The following is a 17,152-nucleotide window of genomic DNA, read 5'->3' as shown; positions in this document are numbered from 1 at the left end:
TACTATAACTACTTTTCATCATTTGGCATATATAAAGATATTTTTCATTACTTTTCATAGCTGCATGTTAGTCTCCTATTTGAGTGCACTGTAATCGAAACAACTAGCCATTTACTGATGGACATTTTTATTGGTAACCTTTTTTTTTTTTCATTTGTAAAAAACACTTCAGTGAATAGTCTTATACATATGTTTTTTTGTATTTTGTCTTTGAGATAAATTCCTAACAGATTCCTAAAGAGATTGTTGGAACAAATGGTAAAAGCATATGTAATTTTGCTAGATATTATGAAATTTCACTCCAACTTTTTGCATTTCTACAAGCAGTGCATTTCCTCCACAGCCTTGTCAAAAGGCTAGTGTGTTAATATTTGGATTTTTGCTAATCTGACAGACAGAAGCTGCATTTTCTCTTATTGGGCCTGAGTGGGGCTGAGTAACTTAATCTATATTTAAGGGATTTTCTCATTGCTTTCTCTGGAAATTGTGCATTCATATTTCTAGCCTTATTTTTTAAAATATATATTGCGCATTTTTTAAAGAAAACTCTGAGACACTAGCCTATTAATCCTTTGTAGTACAGGTAGATAATAATTTTTCCACTTTATCATTTGATTTTTACTTTGCTTATCATGTTTTTGGTCATACAAAAGCTGTGTGTGTGTGTGTGTGTGTGTGTGTGTGTGTGTGTGTGTGTGTGTGTAATAAAACTCATTTTCTCTGGAGTTTATATTTAAGAAAACTTTTCCTACAACCTAGTTATAAGAAATTCACTCATGTATTTTATTCCTAATATATGTATGGCTTTATACTATATTTTTGGAATTCATTCTGGTATACGAGCTTGAGGAATTCCAAAAGATTCCCAGGCCCAAGCCAGTATGAGCTGGAGAGGCATGGTTTGTTCCTATGTGTTGTTTCAGTTTGTATGCTCTTAGGTATTAGTTCGTATGTTCCACCAAGTCGGTAAAGTTCCTGGTGCCCCAAATTTTCTAAGTTAAAAACTCCTCCGAACATTGAGAAAATGTGTAATTATTCCTGAAGAATGGTATATTACAGCTTTGTGGAAGAATGTATAACAATTTAGTAAAAAAAATTGCTGTTTCTCTAGTTGAGAATTTTTTTAGTATAAAACAGCAATCATTCACTTGCATAATAGTGCTGCTACTTTCAGAAACAGTAACAGGATAAGGAGATATGCTTTGGGCAGATGGATGTTATATATTAAACGGTCTTGTTTTTAGCAGATTGGCACTGACTACTGCTTATAACAGTATATTCATTTCTTTTCTCAGGTTTAGAAAATTTACTACCCTCAAATGGACATACACAAAAACACAATAGATAATATAGACTCACCACTACTGGAAGCATCATTCAGATTGAGCAGTCCCCCTCCTAGCCCTCTGTAACTATGGTAACTGTAGGTCCCATTTCCGTTGATGTACAATACCTCCTGTGAACCTGAAACAGCTGAGGTTGAGTAAGTGGCCTGGGCCGCTTCTGGTTTACACTGTTTGTCAGCTGGAGCAGACTCGTCCTGCAATGACAACAGCAATCCATTATTTATCAAATCCCTGTGCTATTTCACCTTGAACAGGACTATCTTATTGTTATCTACATGTCTGTATTGAATAAGAAAAAATATATAGTTAACATTAAGTCAGAACATATGCCCATTTGCAACAACTTTGATAAAAACTAAAAAAAAAAGCAAAGCAAAGTAACAACGTGAGACACATTGGAGATTGAGCAATTTACAATTTTCAACTGAATTTAAAATTATATGAAGAAAGTTGTTCACAGTAGCCAAGAGATGGAAGCAATCTAAATGTGCATTGGCAGATGAATAAAAATATGTTATATAAACACTCTGGAATATTATTCAACCTTAAAAAAAGGGAAATCCTGGCATATCCTGCAACGTGGATGAATTTTGAGGATATAATGCTAAGTGAAGTAAGCCAGTCAGAAAAAGACAAACATCATATGATTCCACTTACACGAAGTATCTAAAATAGTCAAACTCATAGACACATATAATAGAAAGGTAGTGCAAGGGGTTGGGGGAGTGGGCAGTAGACAGTTCACTGGGTGTAGAGTTTGTCACATAGAATGGGGATAGATCTGGGAAGTCTGTTGTAAAACAATGTGCATGTGGTTGACAATATTGTATGTACTCTACACTTGGAAATTGTTGGGAGAATGAATTTTATGTCAAAAAATTTTTTAAAAACTAGCTAATCTTAAAAAATTACTCGAAGAGAAATTATAATTTGCAAGAAAACATTTGCAAAATTTGCCTTTCTTAAAATCTTTTCTTGCAGCCTGCTTGTTCTCTTCCTCCCTCCTTTCCCATCTGCCTCTCTCGCACTCTTTATTTTACGATTTTAGCAAAATTTATTGCATGCTGACCCCACACTAGGCTCATTACAACACATCACAACAGCCTGGCAAAGACATGAATAAACCCAGACCTTTCAGCTTGTTTGTCCTTTTTAAAACTCTACTGATCTCTGCAAACTGTACTTCAAAACTTCTAACCACGTCAAGTTGTAAGGATGTAGAAATTTAATTTTGCATAAAATTGTACATATTTTCAATAGTAAAACATATTTATCAGCTGTGAGTTAATAAAGTCTAAAATATATGCAACATATATGACTTCACTTGCCTGCAGCATTCTTCATCTGTTCTTTGTTTTTTATTAAGACAGAATTATAAACGGATATCTAGTGAATTCTTAGAAATGTTTTTGTCAATCACAAGTATTTTGCAGCTCTTAAATTTAGAGTGCATGTTTAGGAAAACATGTAACTTTCAAGTACATTGTGTGTGTGCATGTGTGTGTAGTACCAAGTACTAGAAAAAGAGGAACCATAGAATAAGTTTGCTCTGTGGACCCGGTAGCATTGTTATATTGTAACCTTTCATGTAATGCAAGCATTACCATGACTATCAGAATAACGAAGTTAGGATTTTGCCTTTTTTTCTGATCTTTTCACATTTTACCTGATCTATTCAACTCAGACCATTACCCTCAGCTCTATAAATCTTAAATACATGATCTATGAACTTTTCATCTTTTCATTTCTAGGTAAGATTAAGAAATAAACAGCAAGCTTCCTCATTGTAAATTGAACTGAGAATAAAAAAAAAATCCCAGCATTGCCTGTAAAATAAAATATTAATGGACCTAAATTACTGTATGAACTTAAATGTCTGTAATTCCCTTTTGCCATTTAAACCTTAGGAATCCCTGAGAAGGTTAAACCTTAGAATAATACTTTTCTTGGGGGAAACCGCCCTAAAGAAGGGACCCAGATAGAATCAAATTTTGTTGGTATCACTGGCTCTACTATTTAGACTGGGAAGTCAGCAAGTTCTAGATATGTTTTTTAATTTCGAAAGTTACTCTTTGCCAGTAAAATGTACCCAAAGACAGGGGGTTTTAGACTATGGTTCTCTATAAAAGATATTGAGCTCTCACCAAATTTACCATCGCTATTAGAGACTTTTTCTAAAGACAAAACAATATATGTGGAAGGGTAGGAGTGGTTATATGATAAAATTTTATAAACAGTAAAGGTTGTTAAATAAGATATTAAAGATGATATTTCAAGGACTCTTGTGTTGCTGGAAGAATGTGCCATAATACGTAGGTGTAGGGTAAATAATCACACTAATTACAGTGCTACTATGAACTAGAAATATTAAGAAAGTGGTTTTAGTCGTACAGAAACATAGCAACTATTAGAATCTGAGACTCTGTAACCATCTTTTAAATGGCATGTTACAATGGCAAGGTGTGTGGAGAATGATCAAACCAATGATGACTACCCCTCATGCAGTATCCAAAGGTCTTTTATAAAGGTCCAATGAAATGGTCCACATCTAAGAGTACAAAAATATGTATTCACCAATACTAGAACAGAGTCATGTCTTATTCATTTTAAGCTTATTAAATGAGTAAAGCTTATCAAAAGATTGATAGATGATCTGTGATGTTTACATGGATTAACTATTTTCATGCATACAACTTCTGTTTTCTGTAAAGTAGTAGATTTCAAACTACTCTTTAGGAAACTGTAAGGCTTCTGGAAGAAACATCTCAGAGTCTTCCTGAGACTATGGGGCAAGGGCATACAGTTGCTTTCACATTGTATCGTTCCTCTTTACCCTGACTAGCAGCTCTGCTGTGCTCTACTCTATAATCATAAAATGACCACAAAGCATTATGAAAACCACTGGGCCATAAAGTATTCTTTCTGTAAAGACATATAGCCAATGAAACCCTGAAAGAAAGCAGAATATTCTATACTTCAAAGCAATTTTGAGATCCTTGGGAAAGAGTTGGACTCAAACAATTCTGCCACTAGTGTAACTTCGCAGTTTCTTGATAAAAAATAACTTAAGATGGTAAAATTTGAGTTTCTAGTCTGGAAAAAGTGGAGGCTCTTCTGAACATAGCAGTCTATTTTTCTGTGTTTCTAAAATAACAATAAAGCACATGGGAGAAGAGTTTAATGATGAGAAAAAAGAAAGAAGACATTGTCTGCACAATATTTTCCCTTTGACTTTTTGTATGGTAGAATTTGTATTATTAAACATTCTATATTTAAAATTTGCCTCATTATTAACTGTTATTCCAAACCACAGCAACTGCACTGAGCAGATAATTAATTCCATTAATAATCCAAATAGGCCTTGTAGGGAGTCATTTGTATTTAAACACAGACTTGCATTATTAATGTTCTTGGCAGTCCACTATATGTTGAGAAAAACAACATATGAAAATTCTAATAAAATCTGGTCTGTAGTCTAATTTAGGCAAAAGTTTAATATATGTTTAATGTTTTCCTCTTGATTACTATTATTGGTTTCAAAGAAGCATACATTTTAATGACATAAAAAATAAATATCCCCCGAAGTCACATTTTATCTCTGTAAGCAACTTTTAATAATCATTAGTTCCCAAAGTCTCAAAGCTGACAGCTTGCCTCCTGGTTTACTATGAAGATTGCTTTCAAAAGAAGATAATATTAATATATTATAAGATTACATATCTAGGCAATGAAATAAATTTTACTCATGAAACAGAAAAATTCCTATCCCAGCTTTTATGAGACATATTTCAAATTTTCTTTTAAAAATTCTAAAAAATAAGACAGCATCAATGATTGAATGACCACTAGCAGTGCGCTAGATAATGCGGTTGTTTTGATTCAGATTCATTTGATTAAAAATATACAACAAATTAAAGAAACACTTATGATGACTTCTATAATTAGGTTCTGGCCTTATCAATAATATACTCTTCAAGGTCCATCCATGTTGCAAATGGCAGGATTTCACCTTTTATGGCTGAATAGTATTCCACTGTGTATAGATACCACATCTTTATCCTTTCACCCACTGATGGACACTTAGGTTGTTTTCATTTCTTGGATCATGAGAGTATTGTGCTAAGTGAGATAAGTCAAATGGAAAAAGACAAATATCATATGATTTCACTCATATGTGGATTATAAAAACAAATTAACAAACAAAACAAAACAAACATAGAGGCAGACAACTGATTTGTGGTTACCAGTGAGGAAGCAGGTAGAGGAAGGGCAAAACGGGTAAAGGAGCTCAATCATATGGTGACAGATGGAACCTAGACTTTTGGTGATGAGCATCATGTAGTACATACTGTGATTTATAACGTTGCACACGTGAATCTTACATAATACAATAAATGTTACCTCAATTTAAAATATATGTATATCCTTGATATATATATAATTATGTATTTCATATTTTTTAACTGAGCTTATAATAGGATGATTGATTACTTACAGATGGAGGAGAAGAATGGAAATGGTTTTAAAAAGTAAACATTATCTACTCATGCCTTGCCCATTAACACATATTTTGAGAAGACTAGATTCTAATCCTCTGTACTCTTTTCATAGAAACTGGACAGAGGCAAACTTGAATTTGCTGAACTTGACCTGGTATTTGGTCCCCACAGGTTGAATTATTAACTCATTGCAGATGCCTAAGGAAACTTTATTCAAGTAACTTACACAGATATTTTTAAAAAATGAAATGTGATTGATTCCACTCAACTTCCTGAGAGTAAGCTTCAAAAAAATTGGATTGGAAAATGTTGCACTGCATTTACTATATCTCCCAAGACCTCTGCTTTTTCTTAGACTTTGTATCCTCTACCGTCTATTAAATATGCTGTATATTTTCATTAAAAGTTTTCTGTCTATAAAGATAATCAGAAAATTCCAATAAAACTTACAGCTAGATTCAATAATCCAGATACCTTTCTTCTGTTTGCTTTTCACCTTACACTGTTACAGCAATTGGAGTTTGCAAGGCATTGTTGCAGAACATCAAATTACATTTTTAGTTCGGCATTAAGGTGGTCAAGCACCAGTGATCCACTTTTTTAAGGTAAAAAAATGTGCATAGTGTGCAAATAAGCTTATCAATGCAAAAAAGTAAATACATGGTTAATTCAGACATCAATTTACCTGAACTTTCTGTAAGGCTGCTACTGGATTTCTCCTACCTTTACATGTTCTTTGTAGTCAATATGACAGAAGTGTTTTTACTCAAGTTACTGCTCTAAATTTCCTCTCTGCTCTATTAGTACAAATGGGGTGAGGAAGTGCAATTTATTTCACATATAAACTACTGGAAAACATCTAAACTTTCTAAAAGCTTCTCTTCTTCCATTTGATAGTAAATATTCCAGAACTAAATATACTGCTAAGAGTTTCCAGGGAAATTCATAAAAGATCTGAGGGAACAAGAGATCCCATTTAAACTGTTTTCCTGCTAAGAAAAGATGGTCTGCACTTAAAGAAAATGTGCTTATTACTTGGGATGATGAGAAGTGACTTATATTGCCATCAACACACACACGCACACACACACACACACAAACACACACACACACACAAATGCACGCATGCACGCATGCACGCACACACATGCACACACACAGATATAACACCCAGGAAGTAATTTTTCTCACATAGTTAGGAGCATTCTATACAGTCTCCTCCACTTGTTAGTCATATAAATGATTAAGATGCCAACAAAGAAGATGGTTCTTTGCAAAAAGATGCTCCCAACCCTACTAATACATATAATAAAGAGATGCTTTGCCTAAATCCAAGAAACCTATTAAGATTTGAAGTAACAGAGAAACTAGACTGAGTTTGTTTCTGACTTAAGAAACCAAAATTATAGCAGGATAGCTGTTACCCAGAGTTTTATCAAACTCTCCAAAAAACAAATTATGTTAACAAATTCTCTGTAATAATATTTATGGGGGTGTATGCACACACGATTTTATAAACAGTAAAGGTTTGAGAACTGTTGTGTTAAAGAAAAATACAAAGTATAGAGGGTCCCCAGCCCAGTCAGTATGTATGGATACATGGCTTGCAAGAAATAACCAGTACACTGCAAAGTTATCTAATGTCTTCCTGGTGGCCATAAAGTTTTATTAAAAATAAAAGTAGAGACTTAACATTTTTAAATTGAAATTTTAATGTAACACTCTGCCATTTAATTATTGACCAAAAATACCAAATTAAAAAAAAAAATGAATGTCATTTGTGTAGGTTTCTAACACTAAATTTTGAGTTTCTTTGTTAATATGAAAATTTAAAAGTAATGTTCCTTTAAGTTTCTAAAATCTGCAGATATAAAATTTTTGGTCATTAATTTTATATGTATATCATAGTATTTTTCACCTCAGAAAAAGCTTTCAGTTTAACAGAGCAATATCAAATTAATATCTGTAACATTAAATTTTAATATATTTTAGGTATAAGAAATATGTTCTTCAATTCATATTTTTTTGAGTATTTTTCATTTATAAAAAAATCTACATTTAGAAAAACTCAAAATATCTTTGAACCCATCCCTTTAGCTGCCTTATTGGGTTAAAAAAAACCTTTCTTAAATCAATTTTTAAAATCCCCTTTAACACAATATTCTCTTTTGATAACTCAGTTGTAATGCTCTACCTTGTAATTCATTGGCAGGTATGGTTTCAGATTCTAACTACATAACTGTTACTCTTAAACTCTTACTTCGAATCTTGGCTTTCCCTCTGAGGCTTAAGTCTGAATTTCCTATTATTCTGTTATGTCAAATTTAACATTTTGAAATTAAATTTATTTCTTCTATCCTCCGGATACCCCTTGCAAATATTTTAAATTAAAAACAACAACAACAAAAAACAAAAACAAAACACTTGTTCTATCACCAATGTTTCTTGTTTTAGTTAATACATCATGCTGTTTTTGTTTTTGTTTTTGTTTTTCCATATTCTGGCCTCCTTCAGTCACATAATACCCAAGTCCTCTCAGCGGCATCTTGGAAACGACCCTCATTGTCATATATCTGTGACACACTCATTGCTAATACATAATTCAGAGCCCATTATCTCTTACTTGGGTTATTTTGATAACCTCCTGACCAGTGTTTCTGCCTTCTCATCTTGTCCACATCTTCTGAAAGTATCTTTTTAAATCACTTATTATGTTAATGTCTCTTTCAAAACTTTTTAAGATTTCCCTTTTTCCCTGGTAATTAAAACCCAAAGCTCCTAGCACCCAGAGCTCATCAGAATTTGAGAACAATCTTATCAGCCATATTTTCTGCCACTTCCTCTTGTGCACTCTGTACTCTGGTCATAACTTAAACTTGGAAAAAAACCCTTATCACTGTAATATTCTGAGCCACCTAAATTGTACTGTATGTGCACCAATATAAAGAATTTTTCTCATAATTATTGTATGTGTTATATCATATGATGAAGGTTTGTCACTTAAGTTTTTAATCTTATTTTCAGAATTTTAACACACATATGTAATGTTAAATAGTGAACGATATATTTTTCTTAAAAGATTTTCAGTACTCTTTTTTACTTTTTTTCTTCTTGTGTGAAATCAAAAAGTATTATCTCAATAAAGCAGGCTTAGAAATGGCCTTCATCAAAAACAAAGAGTTAAAAAATAGCATTTTCCTTTTTGCACGTCCTTACTAATCTAAATTCCAGATTAGCAAAATATTTTTCTCCCTAAATCTCTAATCTATCGCCCAGACACCCTCAAACAAAAGAAGCAGGGCCAATTTATTTGAAATTCTTGTATGTGTTCTCCTGTATGCAATTATCTTTATGACAAAAAAAAAATGCAAGAAAAGCAAATAGAGAGTAAAAGATAACATAGGAGAGAACAAAGAATTTAACTGTATGTAAATTAGTTCTTTACCTCTCAGATTGTTATAGATCAAGAGATCTTGAATCAAATATCCTACTGAAGATGGGCAGTATGAAAAGAGTGCCAAAACAAGTATATTCTAACAGAGATTTCCATCAAAGCAAGAATCTAAACATGATAGTTATGCTAGAATTTCTAGCTATAAAACATTGCAGCTGTAATAAAAATTCAGAACAAATATTTTTAATATTAAACTTTAAGAAGCACAATGGAGGTTGATAAATTTTTTTAGCTTTATTAATCATAAGCCATTACATAAAGATCCCATTAACATGGTGATGTCAGAAGATTAAGGCTAATACCTACGTAAGGCTATCTAGAGTATGATGCTGTGCAGCAAAAGGTACATTATTTTATCCTCGATGTAATCAAATCTGTGATACATAAAAGGGCTTTATAAAGGGATGTAATTGGTTTCTGGTAGTTAATGATTCTAGACGAGTAATCTGGCTATGTATTTTTTTTATGTTGTCCACATATAATAATATGTATATATTATTAATGCTTAAATAAACTCACAGGTATTAATGTTTTGACTAAAATTGTAGCTCGAATAAAATAAAAATAATGCACGTTACTTTAAAAGATAAAAGAAAAAAATGACTTTCTTTTCATTTCTGTGGATATTAGTTTTCCCAAAGCACAAGGTTAGGCTACAATTATGTTAAAACTATGGTTGGACACATCATCATAAATGGCTACTTAAGCATAAACCTACAAAACTCAGGCCAAGTACTTTAAAAGTAACCTCTCAGATACTATTTATTTATCTCATATGTCAATTATCCAAAATCTTCTAAGTATGGTCCTGGGGGTTTTCACTACTGGCTTAAGAAAATTAAGCTGAACTGGGAAGCAGACACTTGAAAAATACAATTAAAGTTTTTTTAAAAACTGGCTATGGCCAACAATTTTCATCTTTTCACATTTCTTTTTGAGCAAGTAGAGAAACTTGACTAATGATGCTATTTTAACACTGATGTTGGGAGGTAATCATAAATGCTTTTGAAATTAGAAACAGGTGTGCCTGCATGCTTGAATGAGCAAAACAAAGAACAATTCCTTCCTAATGTCACTCTACATAATGGATTCCATCATAGCTACTTTCGATGAACATTATGTTCAATCATATAGTAAACATAATTCCATCTGAACTGTATATCTTGAAGGAGTCATATAATTGAGATCTTAATTCCTACACGTTGAATAAAAGCTTACAGGTTATTATAATTTAATTTAAACTGGGCGGAAAAATTACCCATCCGTTTTGATATTTCGAGTGTATTAATTACGAAATAGTCAAACCAAGGTAATTAGAAAAGCCATCAAAAATGTGATGCCTGAATCACTGAATGATAATGCTTTCACACTAATGTTAAATTAAATTTTAAAGGGAACGTGCATCAGACAACATGAAATAATCTAAAAATAAATAATCTAGTGATGAATTTAAAACACACTGCTTAAGCCTGACTACTTGTGGGTACTATGTTATACATAAATAGAATACTGTTTTTTGTTAATGTTTCTCTCCTTAATAGCTCTACTTTTGACTGTGGGTGTAGGGGATGTAGTAAGAAAAGAAATATCACTGCCGATATATTTCTTCACATATCAGATATAAAGTTTATATTTTTTTCCATACACAATGAAAAGCTCATTTGTTATTCAGGAAGTTATTAATTTCTAGAAGTTCTCCATTAATATTCTTGAACACTGCTTGTATTTAAAAAGTAGCGGTATTACCTTCCTTAAGATACTGGGTTATATTACCCTACTCCATAATAAATTTTGGTAGCAATAGATTCACTAACCTTCTCCTTTCCTTCCGTTTTGATTCTCCTTGAGTTTGCTACTTTCTCTGCATAATTTCCCTCCAAGATCTCATCTGTGTTTATGTCTTCATCAACTCCTTCTACATCAAAGACCTCTAAATCTAAATCTGTAGCTAAGAGCTATTCCCAGGCCCACATTTTCAACTACCAACTAGACATAAATACCTACACAACCCATGGGTGCTTCCCACTCAATAAGTCGAATTATATACTTTAGCTTTTTACACTCTCACTTCTCCTGCCATAATTTTCTCTTGCTCCAGAATTCTTAATTTCAATTAATGATACCTCCATCTATCTGGTGTCCTGAGCCACATTAACAGGCACCTTTTTTATTATCTCATATGTACAACCCAGAAGCAAGTCTTATATAATCAATGTTTTTGATCAGTGGATTATTTAAACAATGTTCTATTGAATGTCTTCTATTTACCAGGCTACACATTCAGCTAGGTTCTGGGGATATATCATCAGATATATCATCAGATAAAACAGACAGGATCCCTGCCCTCAAGGGATCTACAGAGGTATGTGATGGAGAAGAGATCAGGTAAGAGAAGAAAATGAAAATGATAATGAATTCAAAGAGTGATAACCATCAATAATGAAATAAAATAGGGTGATGTAAAAGAATGATTAGAGAGGCTGCCCAAGAGGGAAGACTTTTCTGAGAAATATACATAAGCCAATTAGCCAAAAGTAAAATGATAGAAAAAAGGCAGTCACGTGAAGATACAGGGGAAGTGCATGTGTGTGAATGTGGCACAGAAATCCAATTTGTTGACTGGTGCATAGACATAAAAATCTATTTATTGAACTACATAGTTATCTATCACTTGAGTTTCCCCAAACCTCACTAGCCTATAGTATATACAAAGGGAGTTAAATTAAAGGTATATTCTATATACTTTTTAAAGTATATTACCCAAAATTTACCCAACGTGCTCATGTAGGACCTCACATTCCTGAAACATTTGCCCAAAAGTATTTCTAAGAATCCATAAAGCATCCGATCAGCATGAGGTGTTCCTCTTGCAGAGTGCCTCTTCTGGGCTGGACTGCTATTTGCACCAATCTTGGCCTCATCCCCTGCCAGGCACTGCTGCCTTCCTGCCAGTAACCACCACTGCTTCTTCACGGAAACCCCATCTCCTGGTCAGTACCTGAGTCTCTGTGATGGTTAATTTTATGTGTCAACTCGACTGGACTAAGGGCTGCTCAAAAACCTGGTAAAACACTAAATAAATGTCTTCAGATATTTATAGGCAAAAATTCAACCTTGTTTCTTAATCTCTTAAAATTTGCTAACTGCCCCAAACTATAGCTTCAAGTGCAAACAACATTCAATTATTAAGGGCTGTTTTTATTCTAAAATAGCCTTTAAAATAAAATTAAGCAAAGTGAAAAATAATGAAACCATTTAGGATATTTCTCTATGAATTCAGCATTATCGTTACTTCAAAACTTCTCTTTGATGGGATTTATTCTGTTTGTTTTAACCCAGGCACTGTGCAGGAGTCTGGATTTGCTGATAATTTTTTCATTTCAGTATAAAATCAGCAAGGTGATTAATACTTTTAATTCCTAGGAGCCTATATTATGCAAATGTACTACAACTTTCTTTTCTCCTCTGCCTTTTTTGAGCCCTTGAAAAGAGAGTGATGGGGTATAATCTTGACTATAACCTGTGAACAGTTCATAAAATGAACACTCTGTTTCTGGTCAGTGGCTCATCCCGGAGTTGCAGTAAAATGATGAGCTCAGCAGCCCCATCATTTTCTTTTGTCTTGCTGTGTTTGGGTAGACAAAGGGGCACACTTCTATCTGCCCTGCAGAATCCATCTAAGTAGGGTTATATTAATCATTGTAAAGCTTTTTGAATACTGTAAAGCAAAATGCTGTATAGGTAAGGTATTTAATACCCCCACTACCAACAAAAAAAAACCCAATATGATCGTCTTAACCTTTGTAGAAGGCTGACTTAAAAAGAAAGCTCTTGTTCTAAAATGTGTGCCTTTTGGGGGTGGCTTACTGAGGCTGCCTTTTCCTTAAGGGGGGCTCTCTCACTCCTTCCAGGGCTTTACAGTGTTTCATCAGCTCTGTGGGCTTTCAGGATGCTTAATCAGAGGCATCCTTCATTATAAATGACTTTATTTAGTTAATTTATTTTTTATTTGCCTTATAAATGGCTTATAATTCTAGCTTAGAGACTCTGGCTTTATTTTTAAACTAAACATATCTTTGCTATGACCAAACATAAATGATGTGTTTACCTATTTGGGGAGGGACCCAGAGGCTTATCTTCCTCTGAACTTGCCAGGAATAAGAGGCAACTCATTTCAAAATGAATACTGATAGACACATGCCAAGCAGGTTAAAAAAAATAATAATTTTGCTCAATTGTTTCCCTTTTGTTTTGCACTAAGCAAGTCTGCTGGTTTCAAGTAGCTCACAGAAATCGCACAAAAAGTTAAGATTTTAACTAGGAAGTAAATCTTAATTCAGTGGTTGGTTAAGGACAAAGTTTGTAATTCAGCTTGAGTTTGATTTATATTCATATATTCTTACTGATATATATTCATATATTCACCTATTCTTACTGATACATATATTATTTCTAATATAGCAAGTATCCTCTCAAGGACAAAACTATATATTCTTCTATGCTAAAATATAGAAAAGAGAAAAGTCTAATTTAAATAGCTTTCTTATTCCTATTTTAACAATTTTCTATTCTACTATAGGAATGTGCAGAAGAGATAGTATCTGTGCATTTGTATAAGCTGGAATGGGTAAAACATCTAAGACTATCTTATTTCTCATTCTAATGATTTTTTCCAAAAGATTAGCAAAGCTTTAATTTTTAAAGCAAAAATGTTGGAAAATATGTTCAGATGATAAAAGACTTCTAATACAAGGTAAATCAGTCTTGATATACTTTAGGTGGCAAACTCAACAATCTCCTCTAGAGACCAGGCAAGGTACGTAAATGAGTTGAGACCCAGCTATAGGACAATAGGAAGTTGTGGGGACAGTTGTAAATTCAAGAGCACATGCCCCATTGAAAAGCAGTCAAATGTGAACACTTTACAACAATATTTGGGCCAAACAAAACACTTTTGTAGTCTGCTACCCATTTGCCACCCCTCCTATATACTTTTGATATATCTAGGTATAATGTACTGAGAAATGAATGATTCATTTTTATTTTTGTTTCTTTTCAGAATATTGGAGCAGTGCTTTTCTCAGTTGCTGAAGCAAGTCATGTGTTACAATGCAAGGGTATATACTGAATTATTCCTGGAAATACTTGTAAGACCTATCGAGTATGATTCATCTTTGCATTGGACCCTGTCGCCACAGCTATAGCCCAGCCCCAGGTCCCTCATCTATGCTTCTTGAACAGAAGCTCTTGAGTTAATCGATACAAAGGCAACCACTACGTTTGCTTCATATCTGAGATTCAAAGGACATTGTCACAAAAACAGACATAGGCCCGCTGCTCCTACTGAGTGGCTTGCTCAGGAAGGAATAAGGGAAGGGATTTGTAGCCAGGCAGCCTTACTATTTATCCTTTCAGTCTTTCATGGGGGTGCATTTGGGCTGTTAATATGCTTGTCTTCATGCTAAGATACATACAACTTTTTAGACCGCTTTGAATGAGTGCCTCCATAATTAATAAATCACTGTCAAATTTTCTATAGTGCTTTCATATTCAGAGAAAAGCGGTAAGGTAAACAAAGAAACAAAGATAAATAGATGTTCATTTTAGTTTGATTTTAGAAGAGAATATACACATTTAAAGCTTGGTCAGCACTTCACAGCTGATAAATGGGCAGTACTTTCAAGAAGCAGCTCATTAAAAACTGGTTTCCTCCTCATCATTAAGAAGCACTTAATAGTAGTCTAATTATAGATGGCCTCAATTAGGGGATATGTACAGGATATGTGTGCATGTATCACTGAGTTCTAAAGCAGAAAAAACATTTTAAGTCTATATAGCATTCCCATTTTATACTTAACATTTATTTTAACTAAGCAAAATATTTAGGAAAAATACATTTTTAAAAAAGATTTTGTGTATGGGGGTGAAGAGGTACTTTACACAAGTATTTATTATCTGTTTGACAGTAACAGCATAATACATGTTTGCTACATTCATGAAAGAGCAAAGCATATATCAATAAGCAATAGGGCCGATATTCACCTTTTAAAAATTCCATTTCTAATATTTGTACTCTCCACATCTATCATTGATTTTGGATGACTAACATTTCCTCTTATTTTGATATAAAATTTCATTTTGTATAAAAGTTTATCTGTACTAGGTTCACTATGTAGGAGAGAAAGACAAAGAATCTGTCAGGCTCCTGATAAAACTCATGTAATTAAAAATAAATAAATAAATGATATCGACCATACTTAGAGAGTCTCACCCATATCAGATTTAGCTCATTCAAGTTTGAGACTTTTTGAGTTGATTGTGTTTAGATGGATTTGGGATTTAGAGTTGATGCTGGGATAGGTTAAGACTTCTGATGAAGTTGGGATGGGTAAATGTATTTTGCAAGTGGAAAAGACATGAATCTGACAAGGAAGGCAGAGGGTTGACTGTTATGGGTTGAACTGTGTCCCCCCACTCTCCTAATACCTACTCCTGATATCTGCAGACGTGACCTTATTTAGAAACAGGGCCTTTGCAGATGTCATCTAGTTAAGATGAGACCATACTGAATTAGGGTGGGGCCCTAATCCAATATGACTGGCATCCTTATGAGAAGAGACACAGGCACAGAGGGAAGGTGGCCATGTGAATATAAAAGCAGTAATTGTTGCCACAAGCCAAAAGATGCCTGGGGCTACCAGAAACTGGTAGAAGCAAGGAAGGATACCCTACTAGAGGCTTTGGAAGGAGCATAGCCCTTCCAATGCCTTGATTTGAGACTTCTAGCCTGCAGAGTTGTGAGAAAATAAATTTGTTGTTTTAAGCCACAAGTTAGTGGCACTTTGATAGCAGCCCTAGGAAACGATTACAACCCAACAGAGTGAACACTGTTTTTCTTTGGTCTTTCAGCATTCATCTGCTCCCGTTTAGTCAACTGTATCTGATTTTACTCTCCCACTCTTACTCCATGTACTTTGAGAAGCTAACTATACCCATGGATCCAAAACTGAGCATTCGACCTATGCATATTCTGTTCTCAGCAGTTGCTTCAGGAATGAATGTGCAACTCAATCACTGTCAGCAGGGTTAGATGGAAAACTGGAGCTGCAGCAGCCATTTTTCTACCATGAGGGACAAACTGTCTAAGAACAGAAACAACAAAGATGATGCAGAGCCAAGAGATCTCTGCGAGACATCCTATTTATCTGTAAGACAATCAACCACACATAAAGCTGGAATTTTTAGTTACTGCTAGAGTTCTTAGTTACCTGAGCTTATGAATTCCCTGTGCTTCAACCCGTTTTGACTACATTTTCTAACACTTTCAAGTATGAGATTTCTACGTGTTAGATTTCCCAGTTCTTGTCACTGCTCTCCTTCAGTTGCTTTCAACGGTCACTGAATGCCAGCCAGTTCCCTTTCTCCTGGGTCATTGCTAAAGTTAAGATCAAAAAGGAAGTTTAGTTTTTGGTCTGGTGTTTCACTGATTACCTTGTGATAAGTGAAATGCTTTGAAAATTCCTAATTCAAGTCATCTTTGAGAAAAAAATGTTAACCAGGTTTCCCTCCCCTTTAAACTTGTACTCATTGGATACTTTCATATCTGTCAGTCTGGCAGGCTGCAGACTGCAATACACAGGCCTGTAGTAAATTGTATCTTAACGGCCTGAGACAGCAGACAGAAGTCCCTCAACTTTTTCCTGAAAGAATAGATATAGAAGAGTATCTCTCTTCGTATACAATATATGGATTTAGATTAGATTGGGTATGCCCTCAATTTTTGTGCCATTGAGGTAAATGTATGTTTTTAAATACATTTTAAAGGGAAGTTCATTATAATAATAAACTAAATT

The 17,152-nt window shown here is 33.9% G+C and overlaps 1 protein-coding gene across 25 annotated transcripts in view; it reads right to left on the bottom strand.

Annotated features, from left to right (window-relative positions):
• NOL4 (nucleolar protein 4) overlaps positions 1-17,152 on the bottom strand; it is a 438,717-nt gene that overhangs the window by 35,771 nt on the left and 385,794 nt on the right. For all 25 annotated transcript variants that reach the window (XM_039843577.1, XM_039843555.1, XM_039843540.1 and 22 more), the window contains one exon: positions 1,360-1,540. In XM_039843577.1, the coding sequence (XP_039699511.1) occupies positions 1,360-1,540 (181 nt within the window). The remainder of the gene's footprint in view (positions 1-1,359; positions 1,541-17,152) is intronic.

This window comes from Pteropus medius, unplaced genomic scaffold, assembly GCF_902729225.1.
Source record: "Pteropus medius unplaced genomic scaffold, Ma_sr-lr_union100, whole genome shotgun sequence".
Classification (NCBI taxonomy): domain Eukaryota; kingdom Metazoa; phylum Chordata; class Mammalia; order Chiroptera; family Pteropodidae; genus Pteropus; species Pteropus medius.
Note: the sequence above shows the minus strand (reverse complement) of the source record. Positions and strands in the feature narration are given on the sequence as shown.